This window comes from Cricetulus griseus, chromosome 2, assembly GCF_003668045.3.
Source record: "Cricetulus griseus strain 17A/GY chromosome 2, alternate assembly CriGri-PICRH-1.0, whole genome shotgun sequence".
In the NCBI taxonomy this organism is placed as follows: domain Eukaryota; kingdom Metazoa; phylum Chordata; class Mammalia; order Rodentia; family Cricetidae; genus Cricetulus; species Cricetulus griseus.
Genome location: NC_048595.1, coordinates 245,632,629 through 245,659,840, shown reverse-complemented (window position 1 = coordinate 245,659,840; position 27,212 = coordinate 245,632,629). Strand labels below are relative to the sequence as shown.

The window sequence follows — 27,212 nt, the reverse complement described above, 5'->3', positions numbered from 1 at the left end:
TCTGGGGTATCTATGTGAAGAGGCCTTTGATGGTGGGTGGTCTGCAGCATACAAAAAAATGTGACGCTTATAGGACTCACCGTGTGGGTGTGAAAACTCACTCATCTTACTGCATAAGCTTCATTTGCCACATTTGAAAAATTAGAATATAATACCCCAACAGAACTGTAGTAAAGGTTAGTGAGATACATAGAAAGGCCCAGGCTCATATTAAGTAATCAATAAACCTAACTATTTTAATTCTGTATGGGCCATTAAAACTGAGTAGCAATAACAGAATATGTTTGGGGTTTGCCTGCTGTTTGCAAAACAGATTGAAACTATTAGACAAGATTATTGCCAAATCAAGAAGAATAATATTTTTTACCAATTACATAATCTTTGTATTTGGAAGCCAAATACAACAGATTTATAAGTAAATAGTTTCCATACTTGACAAACACTGAAATCTGTTTGGAGATGCCTGGCTTTGCTTTATGTGGTCGCTTATTACCATAAACAAATGGTGGGGCTGCCACCCCCTTCTCCTTCCTGACTTTCTGATCATTCCATAATATAATTATAAGAAAGAAAACTGACACCAACTGTCTCATTTCCTGTACATTTGCTGCTTAACTTGATTTTCCTACTTAAGATATCTAGGGGATCCAACTCCAAGACACTCAGTTTTCAGATTTGTTTGTTAGGAACTGAGGAGGAACTCAATGTGGGCAGCTTTAGTTTTCAGTTAGGTGTTGCATAAAATTAAAAAGGCTCGGAATGTTCTGGATTTGAACCTCTGGAAGCCAGCAACACTCATGCTGCCTGGCCTGATGCCACCCTATCTGGACCATCTGTACTTCGTGTAGGTCCTCAGGATCGCTAGGAATGAATTCTGTTCTAGGCCGTTTCACTTTCATTTCCACTTCTTACATCACTTACACGTGGTTCAGTACATAAAGGGAAATTTACGCATTCCTTCATAGATTCAAATTATAGCAAAAGGAGAAGCAGAGTATAGGTGTGTGTGTGTGTGTGTGTGTGTGTGTGTGTGTGTGTGTGTGTGTGTGTGTGTGTTACTGATCTATTTTTAGACTCAAACGCATGCTAGCAATGCAGCATATATGGTGTAGATTATATGTATGCCTAAGGTGAAATCTATTTCCAACATATATTCTACTTAACATTGTTTTTGCTCATTAGAGGATCTACACAAGCCATTCCTGTACCTAACGCAGCCCACCAATGTGACGTCAAGGGGATCTCCAATGTAACTGCAATAGAAAAAGAAAAAACCTAAATGCTGGATTTTATTTACAAAAGCATGAATTTTTATTAACTTACCAAGAACTATTTATGTTTGATCAAACATATCCATATAACAACATTTTTTATCTGAATTCATGAAACCAGACAGCCCAAATTTATTATGCTGTAGAGCAGCAGTTCTCAACCTGTGTGTTGTAACCCCTTTGGGGGTCAAACCATGCTATCACAGGGATCACCTAAGACCATTTGAAAACACATACATTTGCATTATGATTTGCAACAGTAGCAAAATTGAAGTTATGAAGTAGCAACAAAAATATTTTATGGTTGGAAGTCACCACAGCAAGAGGAAATGTATGAAAAGGGTCACAGCATTAGGAAGGTTGAGAACCACTGCAGTAGAAGGTCATTTATTTATCAAGGAGAATACGTGCACACCTCCCATAGGAAGTGAGGACACGTGGAGATCATCTGGAGGGATGAGCAGTGGTGATGAGTCCAAGACTGGTCTAAGCATCTGGTGCCTTGTATCCTGTGGGTTTTTGAGGCGCTTCTCTTTTGTTTTCATTATATTGAGAGTCTGGTTTCATACCCCAGGCTTGCCTAGAACTCATGATCATCCTACCTTTGCCTCCTGAGTGCTGAGATTACAGTTGTGTACCACCACACTGCTGGCTTTGGTCTAGACTCATTCCATCAAGCATTTGTTAAAACAGTTTCTACGTGGCATGCGTCAGACAACGGGATAGAAAATTTTCTGGTTCCAGAGTTAATAACTCATCTTAAACTTGTGATTATCGTATAGAAAAGTTAGATCCCTAGGGTACAATGGAGATTCTGAGAGGGCAGTGGGGGAGGGGGGCTGTCTAATGATTCTCTGAGAAGCTGATGGAGAGCTGGAGAGCTTGTGTCTGATGATACTAAAGCTAGAAAATAAATTGACTGGGACTTACTAATGGCAGTGAAGCTGGCAAGTATCAATTCATTTGGACATGTGTGCTATTGAGGGGGTGGCAGCCCATTCTGTCCATGTATCAGGGCACTAGAGATACAAGATTGGTTTAAGTTGGTGATAAGCCGCAGTAACATTGAGGTAGACCATGCTTGAAAATGATCCACACTTTGGCTAGCATGCTTTTCCAGTAATAATAATAATGATGATAATAATAATAACAATAATAATAATAGAGGGTAGAAAAGGAGAAAAGATTAGAGAGTAAATGTTGAATACATGGACAAGTGACTGGGTGGAACTATCTATCATTCCCTGAGTAACTGTCATGTGCTAACTGCTATTCAGTTTTTCAGTATCTCATTGAAAGTTTAGCAGGTCTCCCCACTGTTGCAGTGAAGGAAATCTCTGTGAGAGGTGTGGCTAATTCATGACTATCCTCTCAGTAAAAGGCAGAACTGCAAAGCAAATGCATGTTAGTTTTGACTCCCAAGATCACTAGTAAAAAAAAAAATCATTTTATAAATAATATTCCTTTTTAATGTTTATCTCTCCCGTGCACACGTGCGTGCGTGCGTGCGTGCGTGCGTGTGTGTGTGTGTGTGTGTGTGTGTGTATGTGTGTGTGTGTGCATGTGTATGCACATGTATATGCACATTTTAAACACACCTAGGCGTATGCCAAAGCACACATGTGGAGATCTAAAGATGACTTGCCCGAGTTAATTCTCTTGTTTCCACCATGTGGGTCCCAGGAATTGAACTCAGGTCTTCAGACTTAGTGGTGAACAACTTTACCTGCTGAGTCATCTTGTAGACCCAGAACTGGAACTATTAAAAAACTAACCATTGACCAGTAAATACATTAGATTTTCTAGTTTCCCTATCTTTGGTCTCAGGGGAAGGTTTTGGAAGGAAACATGTTTTAAGGAGACAAAGCCTATGTAAGGCAATGGTAGTTGAATGTGAAGGAGGAAGATTTGCATGTCAGTACAGCCCTGGATTGGAAGACATGGTCAGAACCATTCCCGGCACGCAGCATGAGTTCAGCTCTTAAGAGCAGTTTTGATGCATTAGATGCAATGCACTTTCATTTCCACTGTTTTATCTTGCTTACCAGCTGATGTGATGATTACATGAAGAATGGTCACGGAAATCGCATAATCCCAAACCCATTCTTCTACAATCTGAGCAAAAAGCAATCCACAAACAAAGTAGGTGACTTCTGTTGAGACTAAAAGAACTGCAAACAGAAGAAAGCATGTGACTATTGGTGTTTAGAACATTTGACAATGCTGACATGCAACTAACACAAGATCAGGAAATCTTAATCTGCAAAGAATTATTTTAAATGTATTTTTTTTATTTTGAGGATTTTAGTCTTTAATGCTGTATTTATATCATTTATACTCCTCCCTCTCATGCCTCCTACCTTGTTTCCCCCATTACCCCCAAAATGCATGACCTCTTCTTCTCTAATTGCTATTGTTACATATATATGCACATGTATGTATATATATATATATATATATATATATATATATATATATATATAAATATAAACTGCAGAGTCTATCTTCTGTGATTTATATGGTACCTAAACAAGACCCGAGGAAGGGTATGATCAGTTGACAAGCCACCATGGATGGGGAGCTACAGACAATAAGTGCCTCTTGAGAGATGAAGAATGAGTCTTTCCCAGGGGGAGCTGCCTGATAGGTTATCCAAGCTCAAGTGGTCACTTGATGGGGGAGGTCCTTCTGTGTATATGTTTGTCGTTTTGGTTGATAAATAAAGTACTGTTGGCCAATAGGGAAGCAAGTTAGGTGGGACTAGGAACTGAGGAGGATTCTGGGAAATGTGTCAAGACGTGGTTTTACGAACTTCCACATAAAAACTTCACAAGAGCTTTAAAAGGGATTTTAGAAGCAAAATAGCAGAGACAAGCACAACTTTTTGTAGCAGCATTTTCTCGGGTGGTCTCTATTTTGCTAGAGACAAGTAGAGACTCGAGCAGCCCCCTTAAGGGAATCTTCCTGACTCAGCATAAGTGGAAAAAAACTGCAGGGTGTATACCAGCAGCTGGCAGTGGCAGTGACCACATCTCCAAGCCAGCAGCATGCTCCTTGATGGCAGCATAGACCATGGCAGTGAGAACAGCTCTCAGTGCTGGTGGTAAATGTACCCCCACCATCTTGGAAAGACATCGGCTAAAACAGTCACCACTTTAATTTTAGCAGTGTTGTTTAGCAGATAAAAGACTGCATGGCCACAAAAAGGTAAAGATTTACAATAAAGACAGACTCAGAGGAAGAAAAACCTCTAAAGGTTTACGCTGTGTTTAAAAGTATACATAGGCTTGTGAGGGAAAAGAAACAGGATAAAGTAATTGGAAGAAAGAAAGAAAGAAAGAAAGAAAGAAAGAAAGAAAGAAAGAAAGAAGGAAAGAAAGAGAAGCCGGTGGTGGTGGTGGTGCACGCCAGTAGGATTTGCTGAAGGAAGCAGAGGCAGGCGGATTTCCACAGAGAAACCCTATCTCAGGAAAAAAAAAAAAGGAAGTAAAAGAAATAGAATAATAGAAAGCCACATAAAGATGTAAAATACACAGAGTCTGGATACTACATGCTATATTGTTGTCTTTGATTTGTTTGATTGCTGAGGAAAGAGTTACAACTGCTAAAATACATTTGATTATATGTGCTGCTAAATTAATTCAACTTATAGATTTTTAAAAATGTTTTGACTTCAAAATTTAAGTCTAAGGACAGGCTACTTGGGAAAAGAATTTCTGCTTTTGTTTACACAAAAAATGAAAAGATGTGGATTCCATCCAGACTAATATGGTTTGATCAAGCAAGAACCCCTGAAGCAGTGGCCCAACTTATCCTACATCCAAAGCAGCTGAGATGATGCAGTCATAGATGACTACTGCCAGATTTCTGTGTTTTATCATAATCCCTATGGTATGGGCATCACCCCCAACCAACAGGAAGCAGTTTGGAATGAACAATGCCCAAATTCCCAAATATTGTTTATAAATGTTTGTTTTTGTTTAAATGGGGTTGGTTATAAATGGTAATGATCACGGTAAATCTCTTTTTAAAGGAAAAAGGGAAATAGAATATAGAAATGAATATTTTGGTATGGATTTTCATTTATTGATACAACTTTAAGGTCAATTTTGTGATACATATATTTCTCCTCCTGTTTAGGTATTGTGTTTATACTGATCTTTTAAAACATAACACATAATTAAATACAAATTGTATATAGTAAGGTATAATAGTCAAAACTTACAGTTAGGTTAGTTAGGTTTTCTAGCTAACTAATAATACAGAGATGTATTTGAGATGGATAGATATTCTTCAAACCTACAGAATATGACCTTCTGTAGGTTCTGTAGACCTACAGAAATATGGCATTTAAATGGTTTAGGGTTTTCATGACAGTGAGACACAACTGCTCCTGGCACACCAATTATATCAGAAAGGAAGATGGGCATTGAAGAAACTCGTTATGGAATTTGCTTTCAACATGGCAAGATTAGCGATTTGGGCAACAAACTGCTCTTGCCTGGACTGTTTAATAAACTGGACATGCAGGACCTACAGGAAAGTGACCACTGAACTTGCAAAACATGACAGCCCTGGGGGGTTCCTGCTTCATGGAGAAGTCTGTCAGACACACTGTGGCCTATAGGCTGAAGATGGATGCCCCAACATTACAGAGGAACTTCAGGTGACTATCCAGGTAGCAAGATGTCTCTGTCAGTTCTAGAGTTCATATATTATCCTTCTGTGGTCTTTGATGGAGTTGAAGACAGATAGTTATGGTTACAGTTTTCTTTAGTTATTATAAAAGGTAAGTTACATATAAAACCTTAGACTCACAAAAATAGGATAGATGATAGAATATTTTCTTTAAATCTTGCTGAATGCTAATAAACTAAATATTATAACCATGATTCTTACTTGATAACTGTTTTGTTATATATTTTACTATGTTAATGGTAAAACCCTTATTTTTATTTAGACAGAAAAGAGGAGATAATGGGGGAGGACCTTCTGTGTATTTGTACATCTTATTCATTGATAAAGTACTGTTGGCCAATAGGGAAGCAAATTAGGTGGGACTAGAAGTCGAGCAGGATTCTGGGAGATGGAGTAGAGAAGTCTTAGGATCCAGGCAGGAAGTGACATAACAGGCAGACTCAGAATATAAGCAGGGACAAGCAGGAAATCACTCTTTTCCTCCTCTCTTCTCTGTGGGACCATCATGTGATCCTGGCAAGACAAGACGCCTGCTACCACCGGCATCCTTGATAAGTCTTTATAAAATATATAGATTAGTAGTTATGGTTGATAATTAAGACTGATCTATGAGATAAGAAATCCTAGTCATTGGCCAGCAGCATTGTACCTAATATAAGTCTCTGTTATTTTAGGCTCGGGTGGCATGGAGGAAAGACTTATTCTTACAGTCACTCCTACATACATGAACATATGTGCAAAAAGTTTTTGGTAGAAAGCTTCCACATGTTCTCTTATCCAGCTTCAAGTATGGATAAGAGCATCTGACATTTTATATCTTCATTATCTTAAATTTAAAAAATAACAAAATGTAATTTTTGTGTCACAGTTTTGTAGTTAAAATTGAAACGAAGTTACAACACAGTCCATGCATGAATGTAAATCTAATTTTAAGAAATATTAAATATTAATGAAATAATTCAGTTCTGAGTTTTTAGAAATAAAAGATGAATGGGTTTAGTCAGTGGTGACTTTCTTTTCTTTTGGTACACACAGTGCTTAACTTGGAAATAAGTTCCTTTGTGCTTGTGGAATCATTTGGTATGTTCAGATAGACATCTGAGAAGCAAGATTTATCACCATAGGTGAAATAAACCCTCATCAATGACAGATTGGAAATGCTTCTAAAGCCACTGGCTGTCACATAGGAGTTTCCCTGAATGAGTATAAAGAGATGGTCATTGACAGTTGCTTTGGACATGTGAAGGGACAGCGTTTTGCCTTTTTGGTGGCGCTTTTTTTTGTTTTGTTTTTAGGTTAAATTGTATATATTTTTTTCCTTGTTCAATTTATTTTTTCAGATTTTTTTATTTGAATTAGAAACAAGATTGTTTTATATGACAATCCCAGTTCCCTTCTCCCATCTGTCCTCCCCTACCACTGCCCCCCCTACTAAAACCCTACCTATCACATATCCTTTCTGCTCCCCCTAAATGGTGAAGCCTTTCATAGGGTGTCATCAGAGTCTATTGTATCCTTTGGGATAGGGCCTGGGCCCACCCCCGTGTGTCTTGGCCTCTATGTGTAATGGGCTCCCAAAGTCCACACCTATCTAGGGATAAGTACTGAACTACTATAGGAGGTGTGTAGATTCCCGAGGTTTCCTCAATGAAATCCATGTTCCTGGGGTCTGCATCAGTCCCATGCTGGTATCCCAGCTATCAGTCTGGAGAGCAAGAGTTCCCCGAAGTTCAGGTCAGGTGTTTCTGTGGGTTTCACCAGCCTGGTCTTGATCCCTTTGCTCTTCACTCATCCTTCTCTGCATCTGGATTCCAGTTCAGTTCAGTGATAAGTTGTGGGTGTCTGCTTCTACTTCCACCAGCTGCTGGATGAGGGCTATGTAGGGGAAGCTGTAGCCACGCCTACTTAGGGGCTGGCTACAGGTGTGCCTGACCATGCTTGTGAGGGCGTGGTCAGAGTGATGTAGTGTGACTGCGTTTGCTCTTTCGGTTTCACTTTGCTTCTTGCTGTACAGGCTGCTGCCACGCCAGCTGGCTAGGTCGCTCTGTAAGTAAGGCCTTTTCCTTTTAAATACCTTTATACAATTCATTCAAGACTTTCACTATACTAACATTTTCTTCCTACAGGACTCCACATGACTATCATCGTCCCATTTCAGCAGGAAGTAACTTTGGGGATACTACGTCCCCTTTCCCCATTGTTGTCACTTAGGATAGTGTATACAACTAGTTAGGGATAGCTTCCTATTGTTTATGGTTGGGATTGGAAGGAGTTGTTCAGGCTTGGATACCTCTCTCAGATGACTTTAGGGTTTAGTTAACATAGATAGTTAGGATGTGACATAAGCAGATTGTTGTATCTTCTTATAATTTACCTTTATGATTGTTAATTTTGGATACTTTAAACTGTTAAGTTTTAATCCTCTTTTAGACTAAAAGGGGAATTGTAGGGGAAGCTGTAGCCATGCCTACTTAGGGGCTGGCTACAGGTGTGCCTGACCACGCTTGTGAGGGTGTGGTCAGAGTGACGTAGTGTGACTGCGTTTGCTCTTTCGGTTTCACTTTGCTTCTTGCTGTACAGGCTGCTGCCACGCCGGCTGGCTAGGTCGCTCTGTAAGTAAGGCTTTTCCCTATTAAATACCTTTATATTTCTACCTGAGTCCATATTGGTAATTTCCCACTATAGGGCTATCTGGTGGCATTTAAGTCAGTCATCAATCTCATTATCAGGGGAGGGCATTTAAGGTAGCCTCTCCTCTGTTGCTTAGATTGTTAGTTGGTATCATCTTTGTAGATCTCCAGACATTTCCCTAGTGGCTGATTCTCTGTAAACCTAAAATGTCTCCCTCTATTATGATATCTCCATTCTTGTTATCTTCTATTCTTCCCGACTCAACCTTTCTGCTCCCTCATGACCTCTGCATTCCTCCTCTTCTTCCCTTCTCATTCTCCTAGCTCCCTCCTCCCTCTTCCCATGCTCTCAATTTGCTCTGGGAATCTTGACCCTTTCCCCTTCTCCTTGTTTACTACCTTCTCTGGCAGTGTGTATTGTAGGCTGGTAATCCTTTACTCTATATCTAAAATTCACTTATGAGTGAGTGAATATCATGTTTGTCTTTTTGTGATTGGGTTACCTCACTCAGAATGGTTTTTTTCTAGTTACATCCATTTTCCTGCAAATTTCAAGATTCCATTGTTTTTTTTTTTTCTGCTGAGTAGTACTCCATTGTATAAATGTACTACATTTTCTCTATCCATTCTTCAGTTGAGGGGCATCTAGGCTGCTTCCAGTTTCTGGCTATTACAAATAGTGCTGCTATGAACATCGTTGAACAGATGTCATTGTTGTATGAATGTGCTTCCTTTGGGTATATGCCTAAGGGTGGAATTGCTGGATCTTGTGGTAGACTGATTGCCATTTTCTTGAGGAATTGCCATATTGATTTCCAAAGTGACTGTACAAGTTGGCACTCCCACCAGCAGTGGAGAAGTGTTCCCCTTTCTCCACATTCTCTCCAGAATAAACTGTCATTGGTGTTTTTGGTTTTAGCCATTCTAATAGGAGTAAGATGGTATCTCAGAGTTGTTTTGATTTGCATTTCCCTGATGGCTAAGGATGTTGAACACTTTTTTATGTGTCTTTCAGCCATTTTAGATTCCTCTATTGAGAATTGTCTATTTAGTTCTGTTTGGTGGCTTTTAAAGATGATAATAATTTCAAGGAAAAAACCAATATAACTTTAACAAATGTAAAATATATACCACTAACATCCCTTTGTAAATAATACCAGTCCCATAAAAATTCCCTTCCTTTCACTTTAAAACCTATCAGATGATTGGTGTGTTCATATAATCCCGGAATCAATAAATGCAGGCAGGCAAATGTGATACTTTGCAGAGCAGAAAGTAAAATAATCACCCTATTTCTTACTGTGTGGAGGTAATTTATTAACTAGCAAAACAGAAAGTGCAGAGGATAATGTGAAAGACATCTAACAAGCGAGTTCCAGGTGATGTTTTCTGAAGGCATCCTTCACATACCTCTTCAGTCTTACTTCGTTTAACTTAATAGGTTTTGGAAAGTGAATGGAGAATTCACATTGGCTTTTTTTTTTCCCTGTGGCATGGAAATCCCATTGACTAATGTAAATCAGGACAGCCTGTCCTGTACACTAACACCGTGGAAGGAAGTATTGCACTACATCTTCCTGAAGTTACCTAGTATACATCCCTCCTACTTCCTCAGCTGTTTTTTAAAAGACAGGTTCTGACTATATAGGTTTGGCTGGCCTGGAACTTGCTATGCAGTCCATGGTGGCCCCCAACTCACAGAGATCCATCTGCCTCTGCCTCTGCCTCTGCCTCTGCCTCTGCCTCTGCCTCTGCCTCTGCCTCTGCCTCTGCCTCTGCCTCTGCCTCTGCCTCCCAAATTCTGAGATTAAGGGTTTGTGCCACCACATTCTGTGTTCTAGACATACATCTATTGTCAACATTTGATTTTATAAGTTAACCTAAAGCTGCTTGGAGAAGGTGAATTTTGTCTCTTGCAAGCTGTATTTATTTACATGTATTGATAAAGAACACTTAAGCTTTGTTTATGATTTGAAAGCAAACACAATTTAAAGTGCAAAACTTGGGGTCAGGGTACCAGCAACTCAGTGCCACCTTTACAGATGAAGAGTTTATGGACATTGAGCAGGGTTGGAAACAGAATACTGTTTTTATCTAGGCTAACCTGTGCAATACAACAGAAAGATATTAGTAATGAAATAGTCTCACTAGATGCACATTTCCCAATGCCATTGCTAAATCTGAGCTTCTGAGTAGCAGATTTGTTGAAACAGATGAAAAACTTGACCCTAAATCCAAGGCCAAAGCCTTGAGATTGCCAGTAAACCAATCTCCTAATCAGACAAGCCTAGATTCTCCAAGCAACACGACTAAAGAGAGCTAACCTTTATCCCGAAAAGCCCCCTCATTAAAGATTTAATAGGTTAAGAACTCACTGGTAAGTTTGGACAAATATTCATGTTTCCTAACAGAAACTAATAATGCAACCTGACTTAGACAGCCCTGGACCTTTACTGACCTTTACTGTATGTAAACAATCTCCTCCACTAAGCCTGTGGCATCCCATCTTCACTAACTGTCCCAAAGGCAAGAATAAATATGAACAGATGGGTTTTACGTCTTTCCCCTACTCCAAACACACGTATGGTCTATAGTTGACTTTTATTTTTTGTAACTAACTCTTTATCAGTTTTGCAGAGTCTCAGTAAAAAAACAAACAATTCAATAGGGAAGTGCATGAAGAGAAAGTTAATAGATGCTTGACATCTTCTACCTTGTTACAATAAACATCTCTTGTTCTGATGGATTCTTTGCCACTGAAAATTGAATCAATAATGGCCCCCAAACAAGGTTATCCATTGGAAGAAGGCATTCTAAACTTTTTATTAGAATTCAGTAATTCTAGCTGACCAAGTTTTCTATACAAATCATATTTACTTGAAATCTGTTTTTGTTTTTTCTAGCTTCAGGCAAGTTTGTGCATTTCCATAGTTTTCCCCCAGAAAAGATCATTTGTGGTTTCCTAGTGAATTTTAATGTTTAAAGAATCAACAAAACATTTTTTTAAAAGTAGGATGATATTTAACATAATCTTAGGAATAACTGCAATGAGAGAGTACATTTATAACTTATTTCCTTTTTCTCCTTTCTATATCTAGGTGTTCTAAGCTCTCCTGATTTATGTGGTTTATTTTACAAAGAAAAATGTTAAACTCGAGTTTTCTAAAAATGAAGCAAATTTGTCATGAATACCTCAAAACAACTGTGCTTTGTGTATGATCAGAACAAAAGGTTTACCTACTAACACACCAGGCTTGTGAATTTATGAGGTACCAGGTATTTTTTGAAAGCATATCAAATTTAAAAGAGATAAGTTTTGCCTAAGTATATTCTTTCTTAATATTTCCCCCTGAAGTAAAGTGGATTTTTTTACTTTTTAATTGGTGCATGATAATTTTGTCTATTTATGCAGTACAGTGTAGCATTCTAATACATGTATGTGACATGTAATGGATAGTTCAGGTTCCCTGGCATATCTGTCATCTCAGACATATATTATTCTTTCTTTGTGTTAGGAGCATTCCAGTTCTCTCTGATAGCTATTTTGAAATATCCAATTAATTGCCACCAACTGGAGTCACCCTTCTGTGCTATAGAATATTTCCTTTGCTACAAAGTCTGCATTGTTTTGAGAAGAAAAATAAAGCAAAGCAGGAATGTGCAAAGCAGCAAATGAAGGTTCTCTGTCACCACCGCTGGGTGAGCTCGGCTCGCTGCAGAATTCTCTAGGCGTTTTTTCACGGACATGGGAATGAGACACCGTACAAACTCCTCTTCATTCTGCTTCATATCTCATAAAGACTTTATATATCAGTACATTGTCATTTCTCTCCCTTTTCTTTAAAATATATTTCCCGCAATGGGATACATACAGCATGAAAGCAGGATACATTAAGGAGAAGCACACCAGCAAAAGGGAGGCAGGAGAAGATGAGGGAGGGCAGTTGGAAGAGGTGAATGAATAAAAATATGACAGGCGTGTATGAAAATGCCACAATGCTCCATATATGTGTGCATGTGTACATGTATGATGTATTTTGTGTGTTCACCAATAATGAAATGAAATAAAATTTACATAAGAATGTGAGAATTCTAATTCTGGCCTGCATTTATGCCTTCCTTCCTTCCTTCCTTCCTACCTTCCTTCCTTCCTTCCTTCCTTTCTTTTTTTTCTGAGACAGGGTTTCTCTGTGGCTTTGAAGCCCAGGCTGGCCTGGAACTCACAGAGATGTGCCTGCCTCTGCCTCCCGAGTGCTTCGATTAAAGGCGTGCACCACCACTGCTCAGTATTTATGTTGTTCTTATCCACATCCTAAGAATATTCACCTAAATGTCTTTGTGTTATTTATTGTGTGTTGCATGCATGTGAGGGTCAGAGGACATCTTGCTGGAGTTGGTTCTCTCACTTTACCACATGGGTGTCATGCTTCCACCTGGGTTTCCCGGTTTCACTGGGTCACCTCGATGGCTCCACCTTAAACATTTTGATGAGACTTTACCTAATGAAGTCAAATGTAATATATGGAAAATCAAAAGAAAAGCCTAATGTTTTCCTACTTTCTACTTAACAAAATATTTTAAGTTTGCTTCCATTTTGTCCACTTATTGATGAGGATCAAAAATTTTTTTTAAAAAAAAGGTTACTTTTATAATTGGTGTTGAGCCATGAAGGGTGTGTTTTGAAGTCAAATGGTGCCAGGACATCCAGTTCCCAGACCCTAAGAGGTTACAAATGAAAAGTTTGCTCTGAGAGAGATCATTCTGAACTGTGCAATGAAGCTTTGCATCCCACTCTTCACACATGAGGACAGGTCATTTGATTTACCTGTGTTGAGCACAGTTTAAAACTGCCTGGCATGATGGCCACCAATGAACATCTTGTCCATATTGCCTACTCTGCTCAATTAAAGTGGCTTTGTCAGGACTGGAAAGATTGACTAGAGTCAAGAGTGCTTCTTGCTCTTGAAGAGGACCTAGGTTCAGTTCCTACCATTCACCTGGCAACTTGTAATCATCTTAAATTCCATCCCAGAGACTTGCCTCTGGTTTCAGTAGGCTCCTACACATATGTGGTACATATAAACTCATTCAAGCACACATGCCTATTAATGATGATGATGATGATATTTAAATATACTTTGATCTTTATGCAATCTTAATTCTAGTTGAGGTCTCAGCTGTAAACTTGGTAGTTCTGCCTAGTTTGTAAAGAGGACTTTTAATATTAAGAGAACAGGGTCTTGGAAGCCAAAAGACACAAATCTAAGCCTTGTGATAACTGTGAACTTGGACAAATCATTTAAGGTCTCTGGGATTCAGTTCTTTTTAAAATTTTTATTTATTTATACACTGTCCCTGCCTGCACACAAGGAGAGGATACCAGATCTCATTATATATGGTTGTGAGCCACCAGGTGGGTGCTGGAACTTAAACTCAGAACCCCTGGAAGTGCATCCAGTGCTCTTAACCTCGGAGCCATCTCTCCAGCCCTGGGCTCCAGTTCTTTTTTTTTTTTTTTTTTTGCGACAGGGTTTCTCCATGTACCTTTGGAGCCTATCCTGGCACTCGCTCTGGAGACCAGGCTGGCCTCAAACTCACAGAGATCCACCTGCCTCTGGGATTAAAGGCATATGCGCCACCAATGCCCGGTGGGCTCCAGTTCTTAGCCATAAAGTAAAGAGATTAATCTGTATGATCCCTTCCTATTCTTAAAACTGAGTCTATAAGTTATACACCTGGACCGGACTGCTATGAGAATTGAAATCATGGGCAGCTGGTCAGTCAGCTGCTGCCAACAGCTTTAAGATCCAATTACCTCAAATTCTTCACCCCTGTTAGGAATGGTATCCCTCACCCAAAATCTCAGTTCTTGAAAAGTTAAGACTGGAGGACTGAGTATTTGGGTTATTCTGAGCTATGTGTCCAGACTCTGTCTCAAAACAAACAATAACCAACAATTAACCTAACATAACATTAATTCTGCATATAATTTGAGTTGTATTTACTTTACAGCAACAACAACAAAAGTTATTATTTGTTTGTTTTTTCAAGACAGGGTTTCCCTGTGTAACAAACAGCTCTGACAGACTGTCCTGGAACTCCTTTTGTAGACCAGGCTGACTTCAAGAAGATCCACAAACCTCTGTCTCCCAAATGCTAGGATTAAAGGCTTGTGCCATGATGACTGGTGATGGTACACATTTCTAATCCCAGAAATATGGAGGTGCAGGCAGGAGGCAAAGGGAGGTTTGGAGCCAGCCTGGGCTACATAGACATTCTGTTTCAAGCTTCTACCAACAGAAACAAAGAAAGAAAAGTTCCTCACCATTGACTCATGTTAACTCAAGATCTTGAACTCCTGTGCTCAGAGTCAGCAAGAGTAGCCGTAGTTCTTACTATCTCTAGCCCAAGGCCACAGTTGAGATTGTGTATACGCACCAGACATTCCTCTCTGGAACTGTCAGCAAGCATGCATAATAACATTCTTTCCACTTCAAAAGTCAGTTGATTTATTTTTGTAATTAATTTGCATAGTAAAATGGAATCCTGTGCTTTCATAGTGAAATTAAATTACATAAATACTCAATTTATAGGAAGTTAATTGTAAGTATATGAAATTTATTTTAAGGAAATTGTGTTGGCAACCTAAATTTGTAGAGAAAAATTTCAACCACAGTAAGATTAAAAAATCATGTGGCAAAATGCCCCAAACTGGCAAATTATATCATTAAAACCCATGGGTTGGGCTGGAGCCACAGCTCAGTGGGTAAATTCGGTTGTCTCTAACCCTAATGATCTGAGTTGAAGTCCTTGAATCCACATGGTGGAAGGAGAAAGCCTCCACTTGTGTATGAGTACATGAGTCTACACACACACACACACACACACACACACACACACACACACACACCATAAATACACAAATGTAATTTTAAAGTACATGGATTATCTTATTTTTTTCCTCATGATTGTGGATTATGACTTCCCCTAGACAAAGGTAGACACTGAAATTAACAGAACTTCTATGGCTAATTAAAAGCAAGTCAAGAACTGGAGAGATGGCTCAGCAGTTAAATGTGCTCAGTGCTTTTGTTGAAAGTCTGGGTTTACATCAGTTTCCAGGATCCAAAAATGGTGGCTTACAGCTGCCTGGAACTCTAGTTCCCAGGCATCTGCCCTCTTCTGTACCCTGCAAGTACCTGCTTAGGCACGAGGGACATAAACACACACACACACACACACACACACACACACACACACACACACACACTCACACACACACACACACAATCACTTGATCTTCTAAAAAACAAATCAGAAAGTTAGTAAGAACCTGGGACAGAATGCATTCCTGGCTTACAATCCAAACTTATGTCCAGCATTTTTTTTTTTTTTAGAAAACTCTTAGATGAATGTGGGTTATCTCTCAAGTGTTGTCAAGTGCAAACTCTCTTGATTCAACACCAGCCCTAAGAGCATGGCTTCACTTTTCCTGGCAGTATGAATAATTCTGCCCGGTTCTAGGTTTTGTCACAGCAGTGACTTTGCTCATGCTTAAAAGTAGAATGTTGGTTTATATTTACTTGCAAAACAAAAACTTAAATGCCATTGGGACCCTACAAGCTATAATCCTTCAAGCCACATCAAGTATAAACTCCTTTTATTCCGTGTCCACTTTTAAATCATGTTTGAAGACAATATGCCACTTACTTGAGTGTCAGGCAGCACATGCTCAGTGACAGGTAGTAAACGGTGTAGAATAAGATGCCACACATCAAAAGGTTCTGCACCACAACCTGTAGAGAATCAGGCAGAGAGATCTAAAGATCTGAGCTTTTGTGAACAGTAACTTGCTTAACAAAGAAAAGAAAAATAATTAATGAGTAGCATTGGTAAGCTACATATAACTTGGAGACTTGTGGCTGAAAGGAATCAAAGTACAGGGTGATAGTAATTTTTGTTTTTTGTTTTTTCAAGACAGGGTAGGGTTTCTCTGGGCCTTTGGAGGCTGTCCTGGAACTAGCTCTTGTAGACCAGGCTGGTCTCAAACTCACAGAGATCCGCCTGCCTCTGCCTCCCAAGTGCTGGGATTAAAGGCGAGCGCCACCACCGCCCGGCCCACGTGGTGATAGTATTGCAAACATAAAGAGCCGCTGTGTAGGGAGAAACTCTGTATAGAGGTACTGCTGGCCACGCCCGCTTGGGGCTGGCCACAGGTGCTGCTGACCACGCTCAACTGGGCATGGTCAGAGTGACATAGCAAGGGTTTAAGAAGCAGGGAGGCCCGGACTCGGATCCTTTCCTCTCTTCTGCCTGGTGAGCAAACAAGGAGGCAGTTTGTGCAAACTAGGTCACTGGCTACCTTGCATAATAATAAACTACCTGTTATCTATCTAGTTCTGACTCCACATTGTGTTCGGCTTTACCGCCATGTCACACCATGACACCAAGGATCAATGCAGTCCATAGATCCATACCACTTACCCTGCATTCTCCCAGACAAACTTTTTACATGCCAACTGTGTTAGTCACTTTTCTTGTTGCTGTGACAATACTTGACACAAAAAGCACCTTGATGCAGGAAAGGTTTATTTGGGTTCACAGTTTGAAGGTACAATAATATATCAAGGTACCGAAGCATGGTGGCAGGAGCTTGAAACAAGCTGGTCATACTGTGTCTGCGCTCAGGAAGGAGATAGAGATGAAGAGTAGCACACAGACGATTCTTTCTTTGTGTAGAGTCCAACACCCCAGCCCAAAGACCCATGTTGCCTGCATGTCAACCTCAATCAGCATATTCTACACACCCCTCATAGGCATGTGCATAGATTTGTTTCCAAGGGTAATTCTAGATTCTCTCAAGCTGACAGTCAGTGTGGACTCTCATACCAATATTTACATCCTAACTTGACATCATGGTAAACTCCAGATATAATACTAAAAATAAGAGGTCATTTTGAAGTAACACTCCCCCTACACACATATAATAATGCAATTAATGACTAAGCCCATTTGCAAGAATTTTCAGAACAATTGATTAAAACACAATAGATGAGCTTGAAATGGACCCATCCACATGTGAGCCTCTCCAAAAAGCAATACAGATTAATGGAGACCAATGGATTATTCAATAAAAGATGTGAAATTGTCTGGCTTCCAGCTAGAAAGAGAATCCCATTAGATTCCAGTCTTGTACCAAACACCATAATAAATTTCAAAATGGATTAAAGGCTTAAATGTCAAGGAAGAGATTGGGAGAAAATATTTGAAACATATATATCACAGGAAATGGCTTGATATCTACACTATAAATTCTTACAAATAGAAAAGGCAAACAAATGAACAGAAAAATGAGCAAAGCATAAAAATGGGTGTTTCATGTGAAGAAACACTTAAAAATTCAAGAAACAATAAAAACTTCCTGAATTCATCAACTATCTTTAAAAATACATTCTTAAAAATGTCAACATTTCACATGGGAAATTTTCTATTTATTCACCCTGCTTTTGAATTTGTTTAAAATCATTTTTTTGCTCTGCCAACACAGAATAGTTTAGGAATCAATTTTCCTTGTATGATAGATTCACTGGATTCGTCTAGTCTAATGGGCTCAGTGAAGAAGATACTGTCCACTAGAAAGAAGGGAAGTCCTCAGGGTTACATACCACATGCGATTTTGACATTACAAGATAGACTCAACAGTTTATCTCCTTCAACTATCTAAAAATGAATGAGCAACCTTGTCTAAGAGGTCATATGACATCCAGGCTCTGAAATTCTGGGACCTTTGGGGCCTGCCCCACTCAGACTAACCCCGTTCTTCTCAATCCATCCTAGTCTCCACCTATATCCCCCCCCACCCCGTCTGTCCACCAGAATTCTTCCTTCTGCCTTCCATGCTCATCCGAACCCTTCTCCTTTTGTATCTCTTACACCCTAACTTCTCCTCCCTCTTGACTGAGAAGTCTTTTAACCCAACACTTATTTTCCTTCATCATTTTCTCTCCAAAAGACATCCGCAGGCATGTGGATGCATGATAGCCATATTTTGTGTATGTATATGTGTGTATTGTACATATGTGAATATGTTTGTGTGTGTGCGTGTGTATGCGTGTGCACACGGAGGCCGGAAATCACTGTGAGCTGTCTTTTTCTGCCACTCTCCACTTTATTTTCTGAGTAAGTGCCTCCTACTGAATCCACTGATTTGCCATCTTAGCTCTGGGGATCAACTGATCTCTGTTCTTCTGCTGGACTTATGGATGCACTTCTCCATGCTTGGCTTTTTACACAGGGTTAGCTCTGAACTCAGATCCTCATGCATGGGCAACACACACTTTATCAGCTAAGCTAGCCCCCCCATCTCTCTGCACACCTTTGCACATATTATTTACACAAAATACTTATTCCATACTGACATTGTCACATGCACATACAATTAACTTTGATCACATTCACAACATTCCTCTTGATTAGCCCTCCTGTCCACAATTCCCCTCTTACTCACCAACAGTATTCTTCCTCTTCCTTTTTTCTCATTTCCCTCTCTCCCCATCCATCTTTCTCAGATTACAGCTATGAGCGGATACATGCAATATATGTATTTCTGAGTTCAGCTTATTTCACTTATTGAGAACTCAGCCTTCCTGAAAAAGACACACATGCTTTATTCCTTAGAGTGGATTTGTATCTCTTTGTATGTATGGACCACATTTTCTCTATCCATTTGTGCGCTGATGGGCAATAGGCTAATTCTAGAACATGGCTGTCATGAGTGGTACCACAGCAAAGGTGCACACAGCTAGCCACACTGTGTGCTGAATTTGGTTCCTTTGTATACAAGAAAGGCATAACTGCATCATACATCATTTTTATTTTTACATTTTAAAGACTTAGTAAACTAATTTCTATAGTGCCTATACTAATTTACATTCCTGAAATGTTTAAAGATTCTATTTCTTCCACATTCTTGCCCACATTTGATGCTCTTACTTCCATGGATTTTACTTCCTTTTGTGATAGCCATTCTGATCTTGGTGAGGTAAAGCTGAATACAGTTTTGGTTTGCATTTCTCCGACGGCTAGTGATACTGAACATTTTTTCATATATCGTTGGTCATTTGTACTTCTTTTGAAAAGATGTCCAGGTCATTCACTTATTGATTAGATACTTTTGGTCTTTTGACTTTTCAGTTTTTGAGTTCTTTATATATTACAGATATTAATTCCATCAGATAATTTGCTATCATGTTGTCACATTCTTCAATCAGTGTCTTTATTCTTGTTTTGCCTGTGCTGTGATGCAATTGCTTTCCCAGTTCTTCCTAGTATTTCTTGAGCTACAGGGGTCCTATTCAGAATATGCCTAATCCTGTATCTTGAATGGCTTCTTTCTGTTTTTCTCTGTTAGGTTCAAGCCTACCTTCATGTACAGGGTTAGAGATAGGAATCTAGTTTCATTCTTCTAGACAGCCTTCCCAGAGCCAGTTTTGTTGGGTAGGTAAGAGCCTATTTCCAGGAGTAAAGTCACAATATTATAAACCTTTCATGGCAGCATCTCCTAATTTTTTTTATTATTGAGGAAGAAGGCATTTGGATGGATAACTATCAGCGTCACCTAAGTGGAGGACTCAGTTAAAAAACAGTAAAAAACGCTGGTTTCCTAGAAATGGATTGTGACCAAGATAATGTGAAATCTTTGACTATGTCGTCATGAAAATGGGTTTAATTAATTACCAACTTTTGAGATGAGTGTCAGCAGATGGGAGAGAGATGTGTGACACAGAGCAATCTTGGGCTTCTTTGGCCCATGATTCTCATGAGTCATGTGACTTTGGCTTTGCTGTATTCATTATACTATATATTAACTTGTTTTCTTTTCATTTACAGGCCTCTATTTGAAGCATTTCTAAGTGATTCCTTGACTTCATTTTAATGCAAAATGAGATGAATAATATATAATCTTTATACTAGTATATTTTCAAACAACATAAAACTATTTTTTATTTCTATATTAACAATGAAGTTTTAATATATTTTAATTTTGTAATATAACCAATTTGCTATGGAATTTTGCTTTCATAATCCATCAGATTATATTCAGAGAAAATTGACAAATGCTAAACCCATATAACATTTTAGAACTGGCTTTTAGAAGTTAAAACATGTTTTGTGAGAAAATATATTTGTTTATAAATTTTAAAACACATGCTTTCCCAAAAAACATATAAAACATTACATATAAACATAATAGTAAAAGAAAAAATTTTACTGTGAATGTGTAAGTTTTTACAATAAAGTATCCCTTTGTAAGTAATTACCATTTCTACTAAATTATGACTCCAAATAGTAAATTTTTATTAGGAGATTTATTTTCTTCCAGTAACTTCATTTAATATCTGCTGTAGACAGTCTCCAAGAACTAACCTAACAGACAATCAGACCATGACATTCCCCTGCTTGACATCAGCCTATGGCCCCAAACTGTTGTTAAGATTCCCTCAAACCCCTTACATATTTGACAAATAGTCACTGAGTATGGGCAGCTGTGTGAGATGAATTAGATATATCTTATGCCAAAAAGACCCAGCCCAGAAACTGTTCTTAAATGTACAAGAATGGATCTTACCATGATGGTCTGTTAAAATGAAGATTTGGGAGTTACAGTAATTTGGGAATTACAGCACCAGTAGCTCTGAAGTTAGCACCAGGAATTTGCATTTCTAGTGTGTTCCCAAGGAATGTTGAGTCTGTACTTCTCTGACTGAGTTTAGAAAGCTATGATGTAAACGCAATGATGAGAAAAGAGAAAGCCACAATTCAGAGAAGCTCTGTGACCGAGGGGTGTTCAGCATGTTGCAGAAATCCATGAAAAGGCCAGGGCGTATAGATGGGGGTGGGGAGGAGGCAGGGTTGAGGGAGGGGCATTTCTACAGGAAATATTTGACAATAAAATTTATCATAGTTTCATTTTGTATCAGACATTATATGTACATTACCTCATTCAAGCCTTGTAAAATTTCTGAGTTAACAAGTTGTATTATTACACATCTTTTAAAGATAAGACTTAAAGAGGCTTAGTAACTTTTCCAAGGCTTGTGATAGATTTCGGAACTAGGATTCTAACCTTGCTCTCTGAGTTGTAAACCATCATGCTTTTGTGATGACCTGGACCAGGGATGAGGAGTTGCTGTACTAGAAGGAAAAGCTCTGTGCAGACAAGATGGAGAGTAGATAGACTGATGGGGAATGTACTGTGTATGTTTATCTTATTGATTGTTAAATAAAATACTGTGGCCAATGAGACAGCAAGTAGACCGGACTAGGAGTCAAAGAGGATTCTGGGAAATGTAATAGAGAAGTGCTAATCCAGGCAGGAAGTGACATAGCAAGGAGATTCATATTTAAGCGAAGGAGAAACAGGAAGGGCCCCTTTTTTCCCCTCCACTCCTGCTCCAGCGGCAAGATGAGATCCCAGCAAGGAGGGACGCCAATAAGGTGTCCGATAAGATAAGTCTTATAAAATATATAGGTTTATGATAGTTAAGACTGAGTTAGCAGATGAGAAGTCCTAGTCATTGGCCAAGCAGCTTTGAACTTAATACAAGTTTCTGTGTATTCATTTGGGTCTAATTTGGGCAGGCGGCTGGCGTAAAGCTCACACGTGGTGGTGGGGCTCAGGCGGCATTTGGCAGAAAGATTTATCATGACAATACTCTATCTGAAAGAGTTGAGATCATGATCTGAGGAGATGGCTCAGTCAGCAAAGGGCTTGTCATGCAAGTCTGAGGTCCAGAGTTCATTTCCCAATACCCATGTACAAATCCAAATCACAGTGGTATTTGCTGGGGAGATGTAGACAAGTGGATCCCTGGGGCTCACTGGTCAGCCAGACTAACTGTCTTAGTTGGGGTTTACTATTGTTAAGAGACACCATGGCCACGGAATTTCTTATAAAGAAAACATTTAACTGAGGGTGGCTCTCTTACAGTTTCAGAGGTTCAGTCCATTATGATCATGAAGGGGAGCATGGTGCTGGGACTGAGAGGGCTCCATCTGCAGGCATTCTCAGGAAGTCCACTGACTGTCACACTGAGGGAAGTTTGAGAAAACCTCAAAGCCCGCCCCAACAGTGACATACTTCCTCCAACAAGGCCACACCCCTTAATAGTGCCACTCCTTTGGGGGCCATTTTCTTTCAGACCACCACACTAACCTAATTAGCAAGCTCCAGCCATGTCCCTGTGAGAGACTCTGTCATAAAACAAGGTGGACCATGCATGTGAGATTCACTCTCTGTGTGTGAGTGTGTGTGTGTGTGTGTGTGTGTGTGTGTGTGTGTGTGTGTCTGTGTGTGGACATGTATGCACACATACTTTCTCTCTCACAAAGATACACACACACATGCACATACACACACACACACACACACACACACACACACACACACAAATGTTGAGATCAATTGTGGTGTATGCCTTGTTGAATTTTGAGAGCTATGGAGACATTGAGAGCTTAAAGGAGCAGTAAGGACCCATTAGGTAGGGAAACATTGAAGTGGCTTTGTAATAACCTGACCCAGCAAAGAGCTGGACAAGAGGACAGATGTGTGAGCTACAAAAGAACTAAAAGCTACCAAGGAACTTGAAAAGTATTGAGTAGAAAGGGACAGGGGCCTGTGGGTTACATCAAACAATTTCATACTTGCTTGACTGGATAAACAAGAGGAGGAGACAGATGGGTTTCAAATGACAGGAATGGTAGTGGTTGATGGATTCCAGTACTATCGAAAAGAAATAATGCATGCCACATAGAAATTTAAATTGTTCTGTGGCTATTCATTAAAAACAAGTGTAAAATTAAAAACAATTAAAAACAAGAGTACTTCACATGGTGTTGCATGATTGTACTTAGAGTATTCACAAGGTCAAGGTAGGAAGATCATGAATTTGAGGCCAGCCTGGGCTATGTAGCAATTTTCAAGACAGCCTGAACCATATAGCAAGACTATGTAGAGAGGGAGAAAGAGATTGTGAACTTAATTTTAATACTATTTTCTTATTTACTTAACCCAATATAGTCAAGATACTATGATTTCAGCATTCACTAAACATTAACAATTACTATATTGTGTATTCATGCCACATCTTAGGCATCAAGCATGTACTTTACATATAACACATCTTGATTGGGGGTAGCCATATTCTGAGTGCTCAGTAGCCATATGTGGCTAGCAAGTGCCATAGCTAACAATGGAGCTCTGGTCACTGCCTGACCTTCTAGCTTTATCCACACCAACAGTTGCTAGTCGAGCTATATTTATTACAGTTGGGGGATTACTATGCAGCCATCAATGTACCCACATGTCCTCATTTCATTCAGCTTTCCCTGTGCCCCAACACTATGTGCTCACACAAAAATCTCTCCAGATTTAGCCGAATGACTCTATGTTTCACAGATTCAGAAACTGTGGTGAAAGTCAGTTAAGAAAGAAATCCCAGCTCATGTGGCCAATGTGTGGCAGGGTTTGGCTCTATTTTACTTAGCACTGTGATGTCCCAATTCCCACATAGTAGACTCAAAATAAAAACACCACCAAATAACCAATTCTAGCTCAACAGGTTTTTCTTTGAATTCTGAAACTGATATTTAGATAGTTTGAGTGAATGGCTCACGGACATAATTATTAGTTAGTAGCACAGTTGAAATTAGAAAAACAGTGTAGGTGGGGAGATGGTTCTTCTGTACATAAGAATGCTTGCTGCACAAGCATGAAGACCCAACTTTGAATCCCCATCACCCACATAAAAAGCAGCTGTGGAGATGCATATGCCTATAACTCTGGTGCTAGACAAGACAGAGACAGAGGATCATGGCAGTTTACAAATTGCCAACCTAGCTCCAGGCTCAGTTAGAGATCCTGTCTCAAGGAATAAGATGGAAATTGATAGAACAGCACACCCAACTCTCTCTTCTGGCTTCCATGTCTATGCATGGAATGCACACCTAGACACATGTGTCTGCATACACCACACATGAACTCATATAACACATACAGAGATCATACAGACAAAGGAAGGCACTTAGTAAGACCAACAAAATGGCTGAACACATAGATTTACTATGCCATTAATATTTTTACTGCATTGTAATAACATTCAAAACATATGACTAAGAAGTTGTAGCAATCTAGATATCCACTGGCTGCCAAAATTTCTATTATTATTTATAAATATATTTGGATCTATAACAAACAGACCATAAAAATACAATGGCATTTATGAGATATTTGACTATTTAAATAGTGATTAAAGTAGTCTTACTTCTTTTCAATTGTGATAATATCTCATGTGGCCTGCATGTGACAGGGCTCAACCCTCTTTTTTTTTATTCTTATGATGTTCTAATTCCCATAAGGCTGGCTCAAAATAAAAGCATGCCAAATAATCAATTCTAGCTCAGCACATTCTAGATCATGCATATCGTGTTTTTAAAGCCTTTCTTCTAAAGATATATGGAGAGATATTTGCAGATATAATAGTATATGAGTTGAAAAAATTTCAAAATGAAAAGTACAAAGAACAGATACAAAATAGGAAGAAATATAAATGGGATAAGACTGGAGGTGAATTAATATTTGAGAAGTTAGGTGAGGTGTAAATGAAATCCATTATGTTGTTTTATTTAAGTTTACGTGTTTATTTTTTCACAATAAAAAACATTACTATACATGATCAGTGAGCAGCTTTACAATATCTGGTGTGTTCTGATGATGGAGACTTTGAGGAGTTGTCTTAATTTCCAGTGGATGGAGTTATAATCTTTGTTATAACACCCATGTGTGCAAGTGCCAAGAAGGCACTTGGCAAACTTCATTGCCTTTCATTCTTACAGCAATGCTACCAGGCAAGAATTGGGATTCACATTTATGATAAGAAACATGTGACCTTCTAGAGTCAAAGGTTACAGTTTCAGGGAGTTTTAAGTATTCTTGAGGTATTTTGATTAGTGGGAGGCAGAGAAGAGGATTGTGGACTCGAGAACTCAAAACCTCAGGGACCAGAAAGCACCTTGTAGCACCAGACAATGCAAAGGCAATGAGGAGGCTGTTAGCTATGCCTGCTAGCAAGAAGTACATGCACTGTGTACCCTTGGGATCAATGAGGTCTTTGACAGCATCAATGGCCACCATGACATCAACAACCAAGGGTTCTATGTGGTCTACCCTCGTCAACTCTCTGTTCTCCATGTGCCCCAACACATGATTCAGTCTCAGACGAGAAGAAAACACAAAACCCTTTCACGAGGTTGTTTCGTCTCCAGATGGTTGTCCCTGGCCTCTGAAGGTTCCTTCGTGGTCTCCCTCTACTCTGGTACACAGGTCCACTTAAGCCCTTTTTGATTTCTGAGAGAAGGAAATTCTGCTCCTGTTGCTGGAAGGGACTGTTCCATGCTTTAGAAAAACTAACTCTCTTGTTTCAAGTCTCATGACACCTCACTCCCTTCAAGAACTTTCCCTGCAGGACTCAAAAGTTTCTGTTGGGTGCTCTCTAGCACCCTATGCACTCTCGAAGACAGCCCTCATGGGTCTGATGGTGCATGGGAAGCAATCAACGGGAACAGAACAGAACATTATAATTGTACACAAGACATGCACACGATGAAGCCAGACAAAATCCCAGTGTGTAGCTAGGCATGAGAAGAATTTCAAGGCTTCAGACTTCTTTTCCTTTCATTCTATTGTAAAATTCTTCTGAAAGTGGGATAAGTGTGGGCCAGTCTGCAGCTTGTGACACTTGGGGATGTGGCCAGAGCTTTGAAGCTGCTTTCCCAACCTCTCTTTTGTTGTTGGTCTTTGCATTATCATCTTCTGTGGGAGAATGAAATGCTGGTGATCAGTCCCCAGGCCTCCCAAACTAGGAAAATGTTCTGCTAATTCCTACATCTCGGACAAATTGTCATCTTTTCTGAATAATCTTTTAAAGCCAGGCTCTCTTCCATTCTCTATATAATAGCACATCGTTGTTGAGTTGAAATTAAGGAATGACTATACCTTAGAAAGAAACTAAAGGGAGATTGCATTAGTTTGAGGTTCTTGAATCCCCCAGAATCAAAACAGATCACTAGGCCGGAACCCCAACAAATTCTGAGCATGTGCAAGGCTTAGGGGACCCTGGACACTCCAGCTATATGATTCACTTGGCTACTACCCTGTGACTTGGCATGAGTCCTACAACAGTACCTTTTCATCATGTATGTCTTAAATTTTTCTTGTGAGATTTAATAATAAAACAAAGGGCTATCTTCCACATATGGCTATGGAAATAAATGCTGAAAGATTCCTGGCCTATGTGTTCTACATGCTTACTAAGGAGGAGCTGGGTGTGAAGCGATAAGTCTACTTGGTTAACTGATGTATGTATAATTGGTTCCTGGCACACAGTAGATCCTCAGTGATGAATTGGATGACTCTGTATTGTTTAAACACTGACAGAAGCACAGATTACCAGGACGCTTGAAGTAAGGAGCATCTGTTCTGACTGGTCAGAGTCCCAAGCACAGGACACCAGCTGAGGTAAAGGCAACCTTTCTGGTACAGTAAATCATCAGAAAA

At 39.4% G+C, this 27,212-nt stretch overlaps 1 protein-coding gene across 1 annotated transcript; it reads right to left on the bottom strand.

Annotated features, from left to right (window-relative positions):
* Positions 1-1,155: 1,155 nt before the first annotated feature.
* Positions 1,156-25,847, bottom strand: Tmem244 (transmembrane protein 244). Its single transcript, XM_027402947.1, has 5 exons — positions 25,566-25,847; positions 16,310-16,395; positions 13,244-13,317; positions 3,317-3,442; positions 1,156-1,253 (listed from the first exon to the last, which is right to left on the bottom strand). The coding sequence occupies exons 1-5, from the start codon at positions 25,845-25,847 to the stop codon at positions 1,156-1,158; spliced, it is 666 nt and encodes a 221-aa protein (XP_027258748.1).
* Between the last annotated feature and the right edge of the window lie 1,365 nt (positions 25,848-27,212).

Excerpts from the sequence above, each read along its gene's own strand:
- Tmem244 (XM_027402947.1), bottom strand. The coding sequence starts at position 25,847 with ATGGAGAACAGAGAGTTGACGAGGGTAGACCACATAGAACCCTTGGTT. Across the intron at positions 16,396-25,565 it reads ACTTAAAACTCCCTGAAACT|GTTGTGGTGCAGAACCTTTT; the intron begins GTAACCTTTGAC and ends GATTCTCTACAG. Across the intron at positions 13,318-16,309 it reads ATGTGCTGCCTGACACTCAA|GGTCTGGGAACTGGATGTCC; the intron begins GTAAGTGGCATA and ends GTAACCTCTTAG.